The sequence below is a fragment of the Lutra lutra genome, chromosome 3 (assembly GCF_902655055.1).
Source record: "Lutra lutra chromosome 3, mLutLut1.2, whole genome shotgun sequence".
Lineage (NCBI taxonomy): Eukaryota > Metazoa > Chordata > Mammalia > Carnivora > Mustelidae > Lutra > Lutra lutra.
In genome coordinates, this window is record NC_062280.1 from 123659397 (window position 1) to 123680409 (window position 21013).

The 21013-nt window shown below is 44.7% G+C and overlaps 1 protein-coding gene across 2 annotated transcripts in view; it reads left to right on the forward strand.

Annotated features, from left to right (window-relative positions):
* The first annotated feature begins 19721 nt into the window (after positions 1-19721).
* Positions 19722-21013, forward strand: part of CDK8 (cyclin dependent kinase 8) — a 126814-nt gene continuing 125522 nt past the window's right edge. For both annotated transcript variants that reach the window (XM_047722965.1, XM_047722966.1), the window contains exon 1: positions 19722-19849. In XM_047722965.1, coding sequence (XP_047578921.1) covers positions 19722-19849 — 128 coding nt within the window. The remainder of the gene's footprint in view (positions 19850-21013) is intronic.

Below are 21013 nucleotides of genomic sequence, written 5' to 3' on the forward strand. Positions count from 1 at the left end.
CGCACCGCCGGCTGGACGCTCGCGGGTGCGTTTGAAAATTGAGTCCGGAAGGATCCTAGGGTGCTAGCGTTCCGCGTTCCGCCCGGTCAGTGCTCGCGGCCAGGGTGGTAGTCCCAGGGCCTCCACCAGGAGCGCCAGGTACGGGGCCTCTCAGCGCTCCTGCAGCTGCATAGTTCCGGGGACACAGCCTGCTCTCCACCCTTGGGAAGCAGTAGCTCCTGCTCTGCTCTTTGTTGTGGCCTGTTTGCCGACCCTGGCTACGAGTGCCACCGAACAGCAGTCTGTCCCTGTCTCTTTGCTGCTTGGGTACCAACGTTAACTAATCAACCAGGCTCTTCCCTTTATTGCTCACGGCACCTGGAAACTACAAATCCCAATCATTCTAAAGTGCTTTCGTTTGTGTTTCTTCACTTTTCCTCTAGGAATGCACTTGGAAACTCCCCGCTTTCATGTCTCTAGTTTTATTGTTGAGATGTGACGCTTAACCACATGAATTAAGCCCTTGAGTGGGGCTCAGCCCAATCTGGTGTAGGCTCCTTTCCTTACAGCCCTACCATCCAGAAGACTTCATCACTGCACAGTGCTCACACTTATTCTTCATTGGTTCGTTCATTAACTCATTCATTTATTCCTGCCTTAATTTTTGAAGAGCTAGTCTATCGTCACCATTAAGCGACAGCTTGGGTAGAAAAGGTAGTCTTTTTTTTTTTTTTAAAGATTTCATTTATTCATTTGACAGACAGAGATCACAAGTAGGCAGAGAGGCAGGCAGAGAGAGAGGAAGGGAAGCAGGCTCCCCGGTGAGCAGAGAGCCCGATGCGGGACTCGATCCCAGGACCCTGAGATCATGACCTGAGCCGAAGGCAGCGGCCCAACCCACTGAGCCACCCAGGTGCCCTAGAAGAGGTAGTCTTAAGCATGGACTTAAGTAGAAGTAGATAAACAAGTTAAAAAAAAAAATCATATCGGGGTGCCTGGGTGGCTCAGTGGGTTAAGCCTCTGCCTTTGGCTCAGGTCATGATCTCAGGGTCCTGGGATCAAGTCCCACATCCGGCTCTCTGCTTGGCAGGGAGCCTGCTTTCTCCTCTCTCTCTCTCTGCCTCCCTTTCTACCTGCTTGTGATCTCTCTTTGTCAAATAAATAAATAAAATCTTAAAAAAAAAAAAAATCATATCGTTATAACTGCTAAAATGGCCCTTTGGGATATCTCTCCTGCCCGTGCTGCAGCACTCCGTGCTGGAGTCGTCCAGCTGGCGGGGCGGCTCCGAAGGAGGGACGAAGGCCCTATAGACTGATCTTTTATTGAACTACTTTAAGTCCCTCAACAATCATATGGGAACTCCTAAACAATCCCCAACCCCACTTCTACCTAGTTTCCTTTATCTCCCAAGACCCAGCTCATTCCTCATCTTCAAGGAAATTTTTCTGACATCTCTGAAGTGAAACCCTCACTCCACCCTCCAGCCCAACATTCACACATAAAACTATGCAGATGTTCCTTTGGGGTCTCCCAGAGCATCCTCTGTATAACTCTAGCATATATTCATTTACTTGACAAATATGGGGTGCCATATGTACTAAGTGCTAGTGATAACAGCAGAGGATAAAACAAACGAGGTCCTTGCCCTCCTTTTCAATGGAAAAAAGATAGCCACTGAGCAAGTGCTCGCAATGATTTTCTGTTAATTTATATATCTCCTCCATCTAAGACTCTAAAATCCGTAAATTTGAACAAATAGTTTTCTTCATTTTTATAGTCCCAAAATTTAGCACAGCTTCTGACACTTTGTCCTCAGCTTACCGCATGGAGGAGCAGAGAAAAATAAAAACTTTCTGCAAACAGGATTAATGCATGTTAGTACCATGACCTCAGAAATTGTGAGTACAAATCAGAGAAAGCCACAGGTGAGCTATCTAAATTTCAAGCAGAAATCATTTGAAATATCTACACGAGATTTTTTAAAGAGCATACTAGTCCATCAAGTGCAAATACCTTTAAATATTAAAGTGAAAGACATGTATATATCCTAAGAGTCAAAAAATGTAAAATCCAGTCAAGTGATTTTAGCTGGTGGGAAGCTGCAGATTTTTGTGAGTGAATGAATAATGTATGTAACTTGAATCCAACACTCTGCTTCAGTTTTTATAGCCCAAGACAAAGTGACTATAAAGGAGCGGGAGAGATGGTAATTGTGAGAAACAAATCATTCTGGATATCTGTATTCCAGGTTTCATAACCTGCCCAAATCTCTGTTCTAATGAGTCTGAGTTAACTGGAATGACATTTGGCCTTTTTAGTGTGTATACATCTTTTAGCTCCAGGACTTTTAACAATTAAGAATAAAAAGGTGTAGGGATGCCCGGGTGGCTCAGTCAGTTAAGCTTCTGCCTTTGGCTCAGATCATGATCCCAGAGTCCTGGGATTGAGTCCAATTGGGTTCCTTTCCCAGCAGGGAGTCTGCTTCTCCCTCTGCCTGCTGCTCCCCCTGCTTGTGCTCTCTTGCTCCATCTCTTTCTCTCTCACACAAATAAATAAATAAAATCTTTTTTAAAAAGAATAAAAAGGTGTTAAGAGAATTTAAACCATGACATTAAAATGATCCTCTGTATATTTGATGTTCTTATCTTCTTTAAATGATTTGGCATCTTACAATGGCAACCTTAATTAAAATGTAAAATGCAAAATGAATAGTTGCTTTAGACATCCATATCAGTTGAAATCTTACTGAGTTTGTAGACAGTATGGGAACAACTAAGAGAAGTTCAGGTTCATTGTATGAATTTTTACAATTAATTTTAATATTATTATTTAAGGATTCATTGAAGGCATCAAATCCAACACTTGAAGTACTTATGGAAGGAACATCTCTTACAGAACGGACCGAAGAGGAGAGCTACCCCCTCTTAGGTTGCCTGTGGAAGTCCTGAGTCAAGAAGCTACTGCATCAGCTGCTGCCATAGAGTGATCTAGAAGCCAACATCCAAAAACATCTGCCACCACATCCATTAGTTGTCTCTTAACACCATCAAAGCTGGGGATTGGGTGCTGAATCCTACTGCAGAAAATCCTCCCTTCTCTATAACCTTGCTTACCATCAGAGAAACAGCCCCAAGTGGATAGAAATATGGCCTCTGCTTTGGCTCCATTTCCCACATCTTGGTGAATATGTTTTAACTGGCAGAATCTAATTTGCATTAGAACTATAGTTGCAGAAAAGTCTGGGTAAGGTCACTTTTAATATGCCAGCCTTTGTACAAGATGGCACACTAGAAGAAGGAAAGAATGGAGGTTGAGTGAGGAAATCCAAAGTATCCAAGACTAGTCTCATCAATTTCACCTACCCAGTTAGGCCAGAGATTGTGTCTTGGGTCAGGTTCTCTAGAAACAGAGCCTGAGACAAGGATTCTTGTTCAAGTGATTTATAAGTGAAGTGTTCTCCAGAGAAGGCAAGTGAAGAAAACAGGATTGGCCAGGAAGACAAAGAAATAAGAAGGAACTTCAGCTGATCCCACAAAATTCATCAGCAAGAAGACCAATTTTTTTGTGTCTCCATGCCATTGGATAAGGTTTGCAGGGACAGAAGGACAATTCTCTAGGGAAGGTGGCATCCTGAATTGTTATCCAACATTCAGAGCAGCTGAAATATAGATGAAATAGCTTATAAAGTGGAATTGGACAGAGCACACACAGAATTCACTCTAGTCTGCTCTTTGTAATGCATAGATCACTTACTTTTCACATTAAGTTACTCCATCCAAGCACAATTTTTTCAGAATTCTTATTAGTAACAATTTCTGGGAAATTTTACAAGAGGAGGGTAATGGGAAAAACCATGGTCCCTACTGCTGCAGTTGATCTCACAGCCACAACTGTTAGCCATTATCTCCCTCCTCCACCACCCCTTCTAAATCCCCTCCACTTGGGCTATCACTTCTGTTAGCATAGGTGGTTTGACTGATGGATTAACCCAGGCACTGCTCCCTAAGGGGTTTCATACCCTGGTTATCATGTTCTTATCAGGCTGCAGTTTGGCTGTACTTATCTGTTTATAGTTAAAACCAGGCTTGGGAATACCAAGAAATGCCCCCAGTGGACTTCCTGAGTGCCAAGCACATTCCTCTCCATCTCCGTTATGTAGCAGTGGCCCCAACTCCTGATGATTTGTCAGTCTTCCGGCATTAGGAGCCCCAAGTGATCCAGGAGCAACCATGGCTTTAAGTTTAGAGGGATTCTTGCAGGAGGAAGCCTCCCACGTCTGATCTCCAGGCTGGCAGGGCCCAAGGTTGTAGAAGGGAAACACAAAGTCTCCAAATGGATCCCTGGGAGTGATGGCAAGCAGGCCACTCCTACTTCTATCCATGGATCTCTGGCCCCATAAATTCTACCTACTAAGGACAACAACACATATTATGGCCATTGCTTTAGGAAGTAAAGGTAAGGTACCAGCCTCATGGGCTCATTTTGAACCTGGAGCCTCAGCTGTGTTCTCACCAGCTGTAGGTGTGCTCCATCTATCCAACAGCTCCCTCAGTGTGTATGGTGTGTGTTATGACCAGTGGAGCCTTGGGTCAAGTGCCTGCCACTACACCCTCTTGCTGTAAAGTGAGCCCCTAGGGTGGAGGCAGCATTATGTGAGATCCCATGTCAGAATATCAGACTTCGATCTGATGCTGTATTATGGGAGAGCCTGTGTCAGAGTCCTCGGATAGTGGTGCTGGTTGAGGTGCTGTGGGCAGAAAAAGCAGACCCATTCTTGGAATACAGGTCAAATCCAGTCATGATGACATAGTACTCTGCATCAGGAGGGCCTGATGTGTCAACTTGCCACACAGCCACTGACCTTGAAAGCACAACATTGGTCTCCGCTGTTGATAGTCAAATATTTAGTAGTAGCAGTAGTTATGCTGAATTGGAGAGAGAGTACAAGTTATTGTGTCCGTACATCCCTCCATCTCTGCCACTATGGCTGTTCCCTCCATTAGCCTGCTGTGGGAGAACTTGGGTGGCCAATGACACAGGCTGACTGACACCTGCCAGCCTAGTCATCCTACCTGCTTCGTTGGTTAGTGGCCTCTTCAGCAGTGGACACTTTCTAGTGGGCATTAGGTGCCATAAAATGTCTTCACGTCCTGTCCCTCCCATAGATCCAGCCACCTGTCTCTTCTCCAACCTTCCCCCATTCTTCTTCTTCCAACTCCTGACCAGTAAGCTGAGCTAACATTTGTCACTATAGAGTACACCCTTCCCCTGGCCCCTTCTGTCTCCAAATGAAGTTGATGACTAAATACTCCGCCAACTGGGAAGATTCCCCTTCACCACTCTCAGAACCACCTCCGAGCCGGACTTAATCACAGGAGCAGATATTTTCAGCTTGTCGCCATGCAAAGGTGACCCTTCCATGAACCAAGCTTAGGTTTTTCCTTCTGTGTCAGCTGGTCACAGACACCTGCCCCCACCTGGCTCCCCGCCACCCACCCTGAGGCCACAGCTATGGCTTGAGGGAGAAGCCTTGGTACAACTGTGGCTGGTGACGGGGGCGGGGGGTGGAGGTGTCCCAGCCACCTGTTACGCAGCTCACTTGTGCTCTCTGGATTTGCTTGAGCCTAACCCCAGATGTATGAAATGGCTTTATAGCACATGGCTGCTACAACCATCTGACCACCCTCTGACCCAGTAAGTCTGGCAGAACCCAACTTAGGATCACTTGGCGTCTCATGGGCACTTGGTGTCCCATGTTAGATGCTTAGTTTCTGCCAGAGCCCAGCAGCATGACAGGGGCTGCTTTTCAAATGCTGAATAGTTCCATGCTGCAGATGCCATGGCCTTGCTCCAGAACCCCGGGGCTTATGCTGTGATTTGCTTATTGGGGCTTGCCAGGAGCACCAAACGGCATTTTCCTCTGCAACAGACACCTCTAGCACCACAGAGTCTGCTGACTCAAATGGCCCCAGGGGGACGGCTGCTTGGGCCATGGGATGTACCTACTGTAGAACCCTTTATTGCCTGGACCTTACTAAAAGATAGCCACCTTTTAAGTCACTTACATAATATAATATAATAAATATATTTCCAAGTGCAATGAATATGCTGCCTCCCAAACCCAAAGAGCCCCCTGAGCCCTATGCTGTCCTCCCAGCAGCAAGAACGCACAGTCCAATAACTTACCTTATAATTTAGAAATGTTCTAGCATGCCCAGACCACTGGATCCCTAAAACCTTGACTGACATGGCAGGCCCCTGACCCTTAGTAGGCTTTATCTCCCACCTTCTGTGGCAAGTATGGGTTACCAAGGCATGCAGAGTACTTGCCATTTCTTGCTTCTAAATTGTAATTAACATATCAATGTTTCATCAATGTAGCAGATCAACATAATGTTCTTCTGGATGTCCAGGTTGTCCGGGTCCCTTTGAACTCTATTATGCCAGAGAGCAGGATAATTAACATTGCCCTGGGGCAAGGGTCTACTGTGTTCATGCTGCGTGGATGCCAGCTGCCTCGGATCCTTCTTCCTGATGAGTTCAGAAGAGAACATATCTACAGATTAATAGTGGAATGCATGTACCAAGGCTGTATTAATAGACTATAGTAAAGTTATATATTTTATTTTTTTAAAAGATTTTATTTATTTATTTGACAGAAATCACAAGTAGGCAGAGAAGCAGGCAGAGAGAGTGGGGGAAGCAGGCTCCCCACTGAGCAGGGAGCCTGATGTTGGGCTCGATCCCAGGACCCCAGGGTCATGACCTGAGCAGAAGGCAGAGGCTTTAACCCACTGAGCCACCCAGGCGCCCCAAGTTATATATGTTTAAAAAGCAGCAACAGTGGGGCCAACACTTGTTTAAGTTTGTGGTACTCCACTGTCCTATGTCATGACCCATCAACTTTTTGCCAAGGTCAGATTCACAAATTAAATAGCGCTATGACAAGGAGCAACATATCCTCATTTTTCAAGGCTTCCTGGATGGTACTCATCTTTGTCATTGCCCCTGGCCTGCAGTACAGTTTTTTACTTACTATCTTGGTGGAAGAGGGGTGGTTTTAGGTACCACTTCTTGGTTTCCTACCATAGTAGCTCAAGAAACCAATGTGAGGTTTCTGCCAACACCTGAGCATTCTAATTCTGATCGTACACCTGGGAACCAGGGAAATAACTGAAGCCATGGAATCAGTGGACCCACTTTAGGCAGACCCGCAGCCAGAACTCCAGTTATTACCTGACTCCCTGTTGGTCCCTCCTTGTAAGAATGCAACTTCCCTTTCCTCTGGTTGGCTCTCCATCTAAGAAATGACTCCAGTCTGGAAACTGCACGAGATCATGACTTTCCATTGCGGAGCCTGATCTCAACCTTCTGCTAGCCTATTATTAATTAGGGGTCATATTCTATTTACATATTTTTAGTACTTTTCTTCCTGACTGCCCATCTCTCATACTCCTACAAGCACTCTGTGGAGTCCTCTCCATGAATCTTCAAAGGACAGGCCCTTTGGTTGACGTTCTGAGTTGGTCACCCATTACAGGCATTAAAAGGATCTAACGTTTAAGGCTTCTGATGGCTAAGTGCTGTCACCTGCCTCTGCTGTTCTGGAATTCTCTGATCCCCTTTGCTACCAGGAAGCCCAGTTCTGTAACGCCATCTCTTATTATCAGCCTCAGCCTACAGGGAATGGTCTCTCAGTGATGCTGGTAGCCCTTTTACTTGGGAATTTCTTATTGCCTTAGTTTTCCCTGGAAACGATTGAGAAAAATAATCAGCTGGTGGGCTTTCTGATCTTCTACAGTAGATCCGTTCTATCATGATGCTATGGACTATTTGTGTTCCTCCAAAATTCATATGTTGAAATCAAAACCCCCTTGTGGGAGTATTAGCAGGTGGGACCTTTGGAAGATGATTAGGTCACAAGGGTGGAGCCCTTATGAAGGGGATTAGTACCCTAACAAGAAAAGGCTAGAGAGCTAGTTCACCATCTTTCTGCCCATGTGTAAGATACAAGAAGTCAGCATTCTGCAACCCACAAGAAGATCCTCACTAGAACCTGACTGTGCCAGCACCCTGATCTCAGACTTCCAGCCTCCAGAACTGTAAGAAATAAATATCTGTTGTTTATAAAACACCCAAACTATGGCATTTTGCTATAGCCACCAAGCTGACCAAGACACACGTCCACTTCTCTGAGCCCTTTTTAAAAAATATTTTATTTATTTTTTTGACACAGAGAGACAGAGAGATCACAAGTAGGCAGACAGGCAGGCAGGCAGAGAGAGGAGGAAGCAGGCTCCCTGCTCAGCAGAGAGCTCGATGTGGGTCTCCGTCCCAGGACCCTGAGCTGAAGAGAGAAGCTTTAACCCACTGAGCCACCCAGGCGCCCCTTCTCTAAGCCTTTTGCTCTCTTCCTCCACAGCCTGTCATGGCAATTCTGGCATTTCTGCTGCATTTAACGTAACCCAAGGTTTCTTCCAAGCTTCCAAGAGCCATTCAGCAGCATAACAGAAATATTCTCGAGGGTCTTTACAGGGAATTAAATCCTGTTTCATGGGGGAAATGCCCCGATACTGACAAATTCTCTTTTCTCCAGCTTTTTGGCCTACCTGCCTTGCTCCAGCACAATCATGGGCCCCTCCCAGATGTTTTCTCCCTGTTGTTCCTGATGAAAATTATTTAGGTCCAATTACTCTTTAGCTTATAACCCCTCTCTGCTTATAGCTCAACAAGCATGTCCCTAATTGAATCACGGTGAAATGAGTCCCCAAGTTTTTGGTCTGGTATCCAGAAGTGGGCGCTGAGAAATCTTTGCCTTCATCTGAGATTCCTGCTCAGCAAGGGAAGGAAGGTAGGAGACAGAACCTTCCTAGCAAGGGGCGAGAACCACTTCGGCAGGCCCATTAATTCAGGGGAGGGTGGGGGTTCACACTGTGTCTACCCAGCAATGCCATCTGCATATCTCAGGGTCCCATGCCCTCCCTCTCTGAGCAGATCTGCCTTGACTGAGTATTGAGCCTTCTCCACAGTTCTGCTGCTCCTGCAAGTTGGACCTAGACAGATCTGCTGTCAGGAATGCCCTCTGACTTTCACAGTTCACTTTTAATTCATGATTAAGTTTCTTGAGCCTGCCATTTTCTTTCCTCGGTACATCAGTGGTGCCCAGCAGTAGCCATCCAATTCCACCGCCCTTATAATAACTGCTTCCTCCATACCTCTCGAATGCCAGACAAACATCCAGGCCATTTGCTTCCACCTGCAAAACACACCAGCTTCCCACAGGGCAAAACCTCAGCCACTGCACTGTTTCATGCAGCCACTGCACTGTTTCATGTACCAGGACTGTCCAAACTCCACCAAGTTTTGTGAATTTTCCCCTGGCCATTCCCGCAGCAGGTGACACAGCTCCAAAAGGTCATCCTTACTTGCCGGGATTCCTCCAGCTAGCAACTATCTTAGGTTGGATTCCCCAGAAACAGAGCAGGGTCAGTGATTTATTGATGGAGTGTTCTTCAGGAAAACCTTTCACTAGTGAGGGAAGACAGACAGGAAAGGGAGCAAAGTTGAGCAATGATGGGCTAATGCCTAGCCTAGCTCCATTCTTTTATTTGGGAAAAATCAATCCTGTCTCTCTCTGCCAAGCTAACTCTTTTAGCACTCATGAGCTCTGACATCTCCCTCAGAAGATTCGCTGACTCTTTGACCTTGGTTACGTTTTCCTTCTCTATGATCTTATAGGAACCCATAGTAACCAGTGTCTTTCACTTATCACATAATTAATTGTCTTCCAACTTGTTTGAGGAAGAGAAAAGAAAAGAATTTTCCAAAACACCTGTGGTACTCCACTCTCTGAGGATCTTAATATGCCTTAATTGGGATATTACATGGGAAAATTGGGATATAACATGGGAAATCCACAAGTCTAGTGTGCAATTCAGTGTGCACTTCATAGTCTAGTTCAGGAGACTGAACTAGACTATGATGTGCATGGAGCAGGCTTCTGGTCCTATTCCTCTTGATATTTCCAGGGTCTACCTCAGTATCTGTGGAAGCCATACAATAATATTGAATAGATGAATGAATGATTGAAAAAAGAAGAGCAATAAGTGCAATTTCTTCCCTACTTATGATGCAAACTGATGTTTAACAGTATTAAATCACATTTATAAATGAAGTTGACCTAAGCAAACTTTCCATTCCTGTGATCACAAATATCCCCAGAAGAGGTAAAGTTACCAAATTCTACTCAGACTTATAAAAAGATAGCTCTGGTAAATCAGTGGAAGATTAAAGCATATTTGTGTTGCTGGAAGAGGCAAGAGAATAGGGATGGACAAGTTCATAAGGAGATAAGGTCAGTGGGAAAGGAAATTAAACATTTAGGAATACCCTCCATGTTCCAGACAACATACCAGCTGTTTTCATAGCATCCAGAAGGGCACAGCATACAATAGGAGCTCAGTAAATATTGTCACAGGAATAATGGGGTGGGATGGAGCAGAGGGTGGATGGGAGGGGGAATGACTCCTGTGTAAGAAATAGTCTACCCATGCCCTGTTGAGAACTGTCTTTTTAAAATATCAAGCGAGCCCCTGGGTGGCTCAGTTGGTTGAGAATCGGACTCGATTTTGGTGCAGGTCAGGATCTAAGGGCTATGAGATCAAGCCCTAAGGCAGGCTCTGAGCTCAGCAGGGTGTCTGCTCAAAATTCTCTCAGTCCCTCTGCACCTCCCTCCCTCTTTAAAATAAGTAAATCTTTAAAATATGAAGGACATTATATCTGGAAAGAACTACAGTGAACAGGACTGGGAATGAGGAGAATAGGAGACAAGAACTTAAATCTGGAAGTGCTGGAAATTCATTTCAATAAGCATTGTTTATGATTCAGAATGCATATTCTAGAGAAAGCATGCATATAATTCCCAGTCTAGTCCCAAAATTCACATTTAATCTGTAGTGGATCTAAATTATTAATTGTCCAAATATGGGTTTTACTTCCTGTGATCAGATGTGCCTACTATAAAAATACTGCAGGTAGAGAAGTGGGGAGAAGAAGGGGATATTCTGACAGTCACTTAGAAATGAGGTTTCTTTTTAAGATTTTATTTATTTATTTGAGAGAGAGTGAGCAAGAGAGACATCATGAGCAAGGTGGAGGAGCAGGAGGAGAGAGAGAAGCAGACTCCTTGCTGAGCAGGGAGCCTGATGTGGGGCTTGATCCCAGGACTCTGGGATCATGACCTGAGCCAAAGGCAGACGCTTAACTGACTGAGTCACCCAGGCACCCCAGAAATGAAGTTTCTAACCTAAAAATAGATTGTGTTTGAGAATGTGTAAATTGTTTATCAGAACTCAGAACTCATTTCATTAAAAAGAGAAGTATACATGGTGGTTCAGTTTCTCACTACAAAGCTTAACTGGTAAATTGGTTGAAATTAAATTTTTTTAAATTTGATTTAACTCCCCTACTGTCCTTGCCCTGTAAGGACATCTACAATCTTGGGCCAATTACTTAATCTGTATATGCCTCCATGTTCTAAACTGTAAAATGAGGATGACCACAGGACCTACTTAATTCTGAGGATTAAATGACTTCATGCCTTGCACATAGAAAATATTCAAGAAATAATAGCTGTTACATCATTATCATATTATTGTCTGTTTATGGTGGGCTATCTCAAGGCAAAACCTTAGACAAGGATGCGTGTAAAAATACTTTATTTCGGAAGTGTTTCCTGGGAAAAACCAGTAAGGGTATAGGGGAATGGAACTGGAAATGAAAGGAGCTTAAGTAAGGAATGCTATGCCAACTTTGACCTAAATTCATAGACACAGGAGATAATGTAGGTCACCCCTGCATTGTCCCAGTCAGAGGCTATGAGAGCTGGAGTAGTCATACTTGTACCTATAGTTATTAAGTTAAGGTGGGGGTGGCTTAATTCGCAGGTACTTTAGTTTTGCAGATGAAAAGTAAGGTGGGTTCCAATAGCCTAAGAGTAGCCCCACATGTAGCCCCAGGTCAGTGCTCTGAAAGGATATGGTCGTCTGCTTGACTCGGCATCTGCTACAACATCATCATCGTTATCATCACCACTACCTCCCATCAGACACACAATGGTATATAGTATAAAAGGCACTAAGTCATGTTCTGGGGATTTAAAAAAAAATCTATTTCCTCTACCCATTAGAATTCTTCTGAAGACACAGGATAAATACACAAAGGTATAAGAAGTATGTGCCAAATGCCAGGTAAGTGTAAACAAGGTACTGGCTATGAGTATATCAGCTTTGGGTGACAAGGAAAGACGCTAGTAGAACCCGAGTTGAATCTCAAAGAGTGGGTAGGGTGTAGACAAGTAAAGAAAAAAAAAGTTGGGGGTGTTGATGAAGAAAGGAGTGGAATGATGAATGTTTTAGGGAGAATCAATAAACTTTTCTAATGTGGTGGTTCTCAGCCTTGAATGCTCATTACAATCACCAGGGAGCTTTAAAAGTCCCACTGCCCTGCTGTAACCCAGATCAATTACATGTGAATTGCCGGGGTGATTTGCCCAGGTATTTCCAAATACCCAAGGCTGAGGACCACTGTTTTAAATTGATCAGTAAACAGCTTATGAGAAACTGGCTAGGAGTTACACTAGAGATACAGATGAGCTCAGATTGTGGAAATTTTGGCTATGCGGAGCTAATTACTTTAATCTCACTCTAACGTTTCTATTGCAAGCTGCCTTAACGCATTTTTCCTAAGTCAGGAGAAAGTAAATACAGAGCTTGGAACATTAGACGAAGGAGTTTGAACTTCATGCTGTCTGCAGTGAAAGGTCACACAGGGTCCTTAAAATTTTTTGAGCCCAAGAATGATATAAATAAAACAACTGTTTTAAAATTTAAACAGGATGCAGAGTTTTGGAGCAAGGACAATATTTGATGGAACTTGACCTTGGCTGGTAGGGGGAAGGGCTACTAAAGGAGAAAAAGTTCCAGAAGTTCTGAGCATGAAGTTGCATGGAAACAAATAGCCTCGGGTATCAAGTATCAGGTGGTTGCAGAGGTGACCTAACCATGTTTATGTGTGAAAAGGGAGCTATGTGGTTCACAGGAGAGCCATGTTTGTACAGGAACCAGCCAGAAAAAACTTGGCTTTTCTGGTGAGTGGACTTGAATAACAGTGCAGCTAGTTATAGGGTGAAAGATATTGGAATGAGGAACGAGAATAATATTTGAAGCCTTGAAATACTGAACACAAAACTAAACTGTGTTCCTATAGATCACTTGCTACACTGTTGTGTAGCAAAATATACTTTGTACTGAAAAACAGAAAGTACCATGCTTACTCCAAGAAAGAAGACATCCAATAGAAGAAAAAAGGACAAGATTATAATATTGTTTATAATTTAAAGAGGTAAATTTTCCTTAATTCTTAGAGAACCCAAGAGCAGAATTTCATTGACAAATATGCAACATTTTCAGTTTGGGATGCCCTTATCAGTCTCTGTAATGGGAATCTGTTAGCTAAGAAAAGAAGAAATCATTTTTAAAAAATTTTTTATTTCTTTTCAGCGTAACAGTATTCATTGTTTTTGCATCACACCCAGTGCTCCATGCAATCCATGCCCTCTCTAATACCCACCACCTGGTTCCCCCAACCTCCCACCCCCCACTTTAAAACCCTCAGATTGTTTTTCAGAGTCCATAGTCTCTCATGGTTCACCTCCCCTTCCAATTTAGAAGAAATCATTTTTAACCTGTTATTTATATTATTTCTTCAGCTGTCTGTTTTACTTAGTAGGTATTTGATGGGGTCTTCTTACCAAACATAGATATGAAAGAAGCCAGGAATGAGGGTAATTATTTTTGAAATTATCCTACAAAAAAGTTAAGTGAAAAAATCTCAAGCTACCATTATGCTATAAAAGGGATCCTGTTCTCATTTTCATCATTTCCCCAGCTTAAATGTCATGGTCTGTCATTTTAACTACTCTATCGCCAATAATTCTAACCTCTGTCGCCTCATCTTCTTTTCATTAAACCCAGCTGGCAAGGCTCTAACCCTGGATGAATCTAATATCTGTCTTTGCCAGGCCTCCACCTGGGCTGCTGAGTGCTGGTGATGAAAGTCTTACAACAGGGCAGATGGATATTGATAAAAATGCATGGCTGCACCTGCAAACGGACCCGAGACTTAGACTGGAAGTCCCACGATGCTATCCTGCCAGCTCTCTTTCATTCTACCCAAAGAGTGTTTTAAACCTGTAGTCTTTTCAGACATGAAAAGATCTCACCGATTTCTCCTTCCACTCCTGTCTCCTCATTCACAGAGGTAAACTTTTCTTGTAGCTTATAGAGAAAACCAAAGCCATTTGCAAAGGAACTTGTTCAACCTCTACCAAGTCCACAGATTTATATGTATCCATGAAAGAAACCGAAAAACCGACGGTATTGTACCCTTCCTATAACCAAAAGGGGAGTATGCTTGCCCCTCTTTGAATCTGGGCTGGTCTTGTATCTTGCTTCGACCTAAACTTATTCCTTTAAAGTCGTTCTCATCTCAATAAGTGGCAGCATCTTCAGGAGTCCTCTTGATTCCTTCCTTCTCCTCACAACCAACTGAGCATCAAGTGCCATACCTACTTGTCCATCTGTCTGTCAGTCTCTCTTTCAATCTTGTCTCCTGCAATCCATTGTTAACATAGCAGCTGGGATATGCTTTTTAAAGTATAGATCACATCTGGTGGCTCCCTTGTGTACAACCTTCCAATGACTTCCTATTGCCCTAAAAATAAAATCCAAGCCCCTTATTATGGTCTAAAAGGCCCTGTATAATCTGGTCCCTGCCTACCTCTTTGTATTTCTCTCACACAACCTCCCCCCTCACTCGTGACACTCCTATCACACGAGACTCCTTTCCTAGGGTGCCTGGATGACTCAGTTGGTTGAGCACCTGCCTTTGGCTCAGGTCATGATCCTGGGGTCCTGGGATCAAGCCCTGCATCAGGCTCCCTGCTCAGCAGGGAGTCTGCTTCTCTCTCTCCCCCTTGTCCCTCCACCCTGCTCATGCTCTCTCTCTTGCTCACTCTCCTCAAATAAATAAAATCTTAAAAAAAAAAAAAGACTCCTTTCCCAGCTTAAAGCCTTTAAAAAAAAAGATTTTATTTATTTATTTGACACAGAGAGAGAGCTCACAAGTAGGTAGAGAGACAGACAGAGGAGGAGGGGAAAGCAGGCTTCCCGCTGAGCAGAGAGCCTGATGTGGAACTCGATCCCAGGACCCTGAGATCATGACCTGGGCCGAAGGCAGAGGCTCAACCCTCTGAGCCACCCAGATGCCCCCAGCTTAAAGCCTTTGCACTCGCTGTACACCATCCATCCATGTGGATTACCCTGATCTCCCACCTTTAGCAGGTTTTTCTCCTCATCATTCAGGTCTCACTGAAGTATTACTTCAGCGAATCCTTGACCATCCAGGCAATCTGAAGTAATCTCCTTCGGGCTCACTTTCCATCACATTGCTTTGTTTCAGAAACTTCACCGTACCTAGAGCCTTCTCCCTTCTCCTGTGAGCTCCCCACCCCATCTTCCTCATCCCTCTGAATGAAGGAGCTTTCATATTTTTATATGACCCTGCCCCATGGGTGAACTTGGTGGGTCCAGGAATGGCCCCCAACCTAGCTGGGCTGGAGTCCTTCCTGTGATTTTTAGAGTTGAGAAACAGAGTCAGTTCTTCTCTAATGATAGGCGCCTGATGACAAATTCGGTGACTGTTGGTGGTCATCTTTCCAGTCATGTGAAAATGAGTCTATAAGAACAAATCACATTCACATGATGAAGGAGAGAAAGAAAGTTATTTTTGGAAGTGCTTTTCGGTTTTGGTCGTTTCTAAGTTTTAAATTAAATTATATTCTGGATGCATATGGAGTCAATTGAGCAATTTTGCATTAGTATTTTCTTTGTAAAAATTTAAAAGGGTAGAGTGTTGATTGACCTAACTTGTTCTTTCTTGTGTACAACGCTACTCAAATGTAGATGTTTAATATGTGCTTTTTGATGATGAAGATGCTGAACATTCCACCTGCAGAATGGAAGGTTAGAAACTTTCTGCTTAAAGCACACTCTAATATCAATCAAGAAAACAAAAGTGGTAGAGATGAGAGGTGATCAACTCTGAGAAGACCCACTTGGGCTTGTACCCACTTCAGTACATCATGTTATACACAGCATCAAATTCTTTTTGAGCACACTGCAAAAAATACACATTCAGAGGCAAAACAGAGGTAAACTGTTAAATATTTTAAAATGACTGTTCCCCACTCCCCATTAAAGTCTATTTCAGCCTTTATAGAAATCAATCCAATTCAACACATGCTAATCAAATATAATTATGCAACCAAGTTCTGGGCACTTTAAGAGATACAGAGATGAGTAAGTCAGAGACTCAGTCATTAAGGTGTTCATTAAAGGACTTTTTTTAAAAGTACATAAAAGAAATGACAAATACAAAGTAGCTGTGATGTTTCTACATGAGTTACAAATAAAGTATAATGGCGCTAGGGCTGGAGTAGGAGCCCTGGGTGTAAAAAAAAAAAAAAAAAAAAAAAAAAAGGAGGGGGATTATATTCAGTTGTAAGAACCAGGAAAAGCTTCATGACTAAGTTAGGCATTTGAGCTGTACCTTGGAGGATGGGTAGGACTGCAAAGGTCAGAGATGGTATGAGGAAGCATCCAGCCTTTGAGGACAGGCCAGACAAAGGCATATTTGGCAGGAGCATGAAGAACAATGTGCAGCTAATGAACTCCTAGGACTCAGAGTAGAACGACAGAATGTCTGTCTCTTGGCATTGCTATTCACTGGATTTTCGAGGCTTGGGGCACAGTATGATCATTTTCAGAAATTTTAAGTTTGAAATGGCAGCAGAATATTCCCTTAGGCTGAACAGGAGGTAGCTGAAATGTGGGGCTGGTGTTTGGGAGGCATGTTAAGACTGGAGATGTTAAATTTAGAATGTAAATAAAAACCACATTTATGAAAAGCGTGAACATTATTTGCACATTGTTTGGAACGTGAACCAATGAGGGTCAGAGACTCTGCACCATCATGACCTCCAGTGACCGTGTAAAGCCATGTGATATCAGTATAACCTGAAATTGAAAATCAAATTGAAATGACAGCTCCATGTTCCTGGTATGTTCAATTCATTGAAGTAACAGTTAAGTATGAACCCTCATTCTGTGATCTATAGGAAGCCCATTCTAAAAAGATTCCATTCCTCAAGTTTCTGGAAATATAACATGTGCCTAGCCTTTCCTAGCTCATGGCTTTGGCTCTGCAGGCCACTTTTTATATTTCATAATTGAATCTCGGGCTTTTGCCCTCTCTTTTCCTCCAAGCATGGACACAGGTAAGACCAGGCTGATAACCTGGAGATGACAGGAGGGCATTACCACACAGAAAAGAAAAACCTAAAATTGGATATTAGATGTTACTTCTCCTAAGACATTGGCCAACCTCCCTCAAAAGTCCTAATGTCTATCTCTTCCTTAGCTCTCCATCCTGATGCTGTGTTTTGCTTGCCTCAAACCACCATATTATCCCAACCTGGAGTTCAGCTCCTCTCCTTCAGAGAGGGAAGCAGGCCTTTCTCTGCCCTAGTCCGAGGCTGGCTTCCTTTCCTGCCCAGGATTACTGATAGAAATAACGCTGTTAATTAGCTTGACTATGATAATACTATTTATGTCTGTATATATACATATATATATGTGTGTGTGTGTGTGTGTATACAGACATATATACACACACATCACATTGTACATCTTAAAACTATAGAATTTTTTAAAGGGTGGGGAAAGAGGGGGCACCTGGGTGGCTCAGTGGGTTAAAGCCTCTGCCTTCCGCTCCGGTCGTGATCCCAGGGTCCTGGGATCGAGCCCCGTATTGGGCTCTCTGCTCAGTGGGGAGCCTGCTTCCTCCTCTCTCTCTCTCTCTCTGCCTGCCTCTCCACCTACTTGTGATCTCTCTCTCTCTGTCAAATAAATAAAATCTTAAAAAAAAAAAAAGAGTGGGGAAAGGGAGAGGGAATTTTTTTTTTAAAGATTTATTTCTTTATTTGTCAAAGAGAGAGAGAAAGCAAACTTGGCAGACAGTGAAGCAGGCTGCCAGCCGAGCAAGGAGCCTGATGTGGGACTCAATCTCATGACGCTGGTATCACGACCAGATCCGAAAGCAGCCGCTTAACCAACTGAGCCACCCAGGCGTCCCGCAAAGAGAGAGAGAATCTTAAGCAGGCTCCACACCCAATGCAGAGCTCAACCTGGGGCTTGATCTCATGACCCTGAGATCATGACCTGAGCTGAAATCCAGAGCCTCACTTTCTTTTTTTTTTTTTTTTAAAGATTTTATTTATTTGTCAGAGAGAGAGGGAGAGAGAGCAAGCACAGGCAGACAGAATGGCAGGCAGAGGCAGAGGGAGAAGCAGGCTCCTGCTGAGCAAGGAGCCCGATGCGGGACTCGATCCCAGGACGCTGGAATCATGACCTGAGCCGAAGGCAGCTGCTTAACCAACTGAGCCACCTAGGCGTCCCTAGAGCCTCACTTTCACTCATGTTTGTAATATGTGTCAATATGTTAGTATCATTGTGCAGCCCCTATCAGATTGTGAATGACAAGAATACACCAAATAATATTCCGCGAGGTGTTTACAAACATACAGACTTTTTGATAATGATGATGCCCTTTCACATCTGGAGTTCGGCAGGGGAACAAAATGTGGTTCTAATGCAAACTAGCCTCCCTCGCACGTAAATTTCTCTGTTTAATTTTATGGCCCAAATAACACTCTAGCGATATCAATAAAATAAAAATTATTTTTCCTCCAAGCTATTGAAACTCAGCTCCACTTGGACTACTGATCCCAGCATGCAACGCTCCCGTATTACCACTGTGTGGGGTGGAGTCATAGAAGGGGCGGCAACGAGGGTGGCCTGTGCATTCTGGGCATTGTAGTCTAGGGCCCTGGCCGGCGTCGGGACAGTCCACGTGGTGTGTCTGGCGGCAGCTTTGGGCAGTGGCTACCCTGCTTCTTGCACCGGGTCCTCGAGGTGCGGGCCCCGGCGAGACCCGACGGGAGCCGCGGACCAAGCTGCAGGGAGGCCCGGAGGCAACCCGAGCCTTCGCGACGTTTTTGCGACAGCCGTGGCCGTGTTCTGCGAGTCCCCTCCCTCCCTCCTCTCTCTGAGGAGGTACCGGCTGTTGTGCGGCGCTGCCTTTCTGTTTGAGTGTATGGGAGAGAGAGTGAGTGAGTGAGTGTGAGCGTGTGTGTGAGAGGGTGAGGCGTGAGTGCGAGTGTAAGAGAAGGAGAGCCGGCCGCGGCCGCCCCGCCGCTCCCCGCAGCGGGAGCAGAACGCGCGGCAAGAGCGAGCAGGAGAGCCGGCGCCCCGGGAGCCCGCGGGGACAAGGGCAGAGACGCCGCTCCCCACCCCCAGCCCTCGTCCCTCTGCTCTCCTTCGCCCGGGGGAACCTCCCCGTCCCCCCACGCTCTCGGCCGGCCTCTGCCCCGCCGTCCCCCTGGATGTCCCCGGCGCTCTCGCGGGGCTTCCTCCTGCTCTTGCCGCATCAGTCGGGCTGGTTCTGCGGCCGCCGGGTGTAGAGCGGGCAGGTTCCCGGGGGCTGCGGCTGCCGGTGCTTCCCCGGTCCCCACCCCTGTCCCCCGGCCCCCCGACCCAGCTCCCCGGCCCCGGAGGCTGTGACAATGGACTATGACTTTAAAGTGAAGCTGAGCAGCGAGCGGGAGCGGGTCGAGGACCTGTTTGAATACGAGGGCTGCAAAGTTGGCCGAGGCACTTATGGTCACGTCTACAAAGCCAAGAGGAAAGATGGGTGAGTGTTTGTGTCTTTGCGGGTGTCCGCGCTGGGCGGCGCTCCCGCAGGCCGAGGCAGGTAGCCCGGAGGGAGAGCGGGGCGCCGGCGTGCGGGTCTCCCACTTCCTCGACACCAGCATCTGGCCCTGCTAGCCAGGTTTGGGGAGGAAGTGGTGTACGAGGGATCCAAACCCACTCGAAATCCTGCGTGCTGCTGCATCTGTGTTCTACTTTGGTGGCGAATAGGGAAAAGAAGCTTCTACTCCATGGGCTGTATACTTTTCAAGGGTTTCGGTTATAGGTTTTTAAAAAAAATTTGTAGTAAAACGTCAGTTTAAATGATTTTCGGGGGGGGGGGTTCAATTTATTATGGTAACCTTCTAGGAGATTTCCTCACGCCTCTGGAGTGACATCCATCAGTCTGGAAGGGAAGCTGTGATCCCCACCAGTTTGTAATTGATTTATTACCAAATTTGGATTTTATTTGGGGGAAAGAAAGCAGCAAGTAAATGTGATGCTGAAGAGTTCTTCGTAGTGATGATCTGTAACATAAATGCAGCAGTTGCTATTTAGATATCATTAACCTGTGAGTTTTTGATAGAACAATGGGGGTTTGCTGCAGGGTGGGTGGTGGGGAAAAGGGCAAGGGACAAATAGGGACTATTTTGTTCAGGCCTGTTCCCCCAAAATTTAGCAGTTGGCAATGAACTGTAAATAGCCTCTTTGCTTTAAATATTTTCCCCTAGAAATAACTTAATTAAGTCTATGACTGGTAATGCTCCCAATTTAGTTTCTTAAGCAGGCAAGTGAAGTGTTCATTTTTTCCTTTGTCAGTAGATGAATGTCGTGTAATATTGACAAAAGAGAAGGCAATTCTTAGTTGAGGGGAAAATACATTTTATTAACTCCTTGTTTTCCTCTTGTTAAAACGTATGTTGTCTCTGTTGCCTTTGACAGTATAGAAAATTGCTCGAAAGATAATGTCAGAGCTTATTATATAATCTTTAGATTTCAGCGTAAACAAAGTAGGTTTACTTGAATATCACTGTTAATTTGTTAGCTGCTGTTCAAGGTTTAAAATAATTGCTTTTTTTCCCACATTAGGTAGGAGGGTACGTTCAGAACTATATTAGCACTGAAAAAATGAAACCGTTCATAAAGCCGAAGTAAGTTGGGGGAGCCA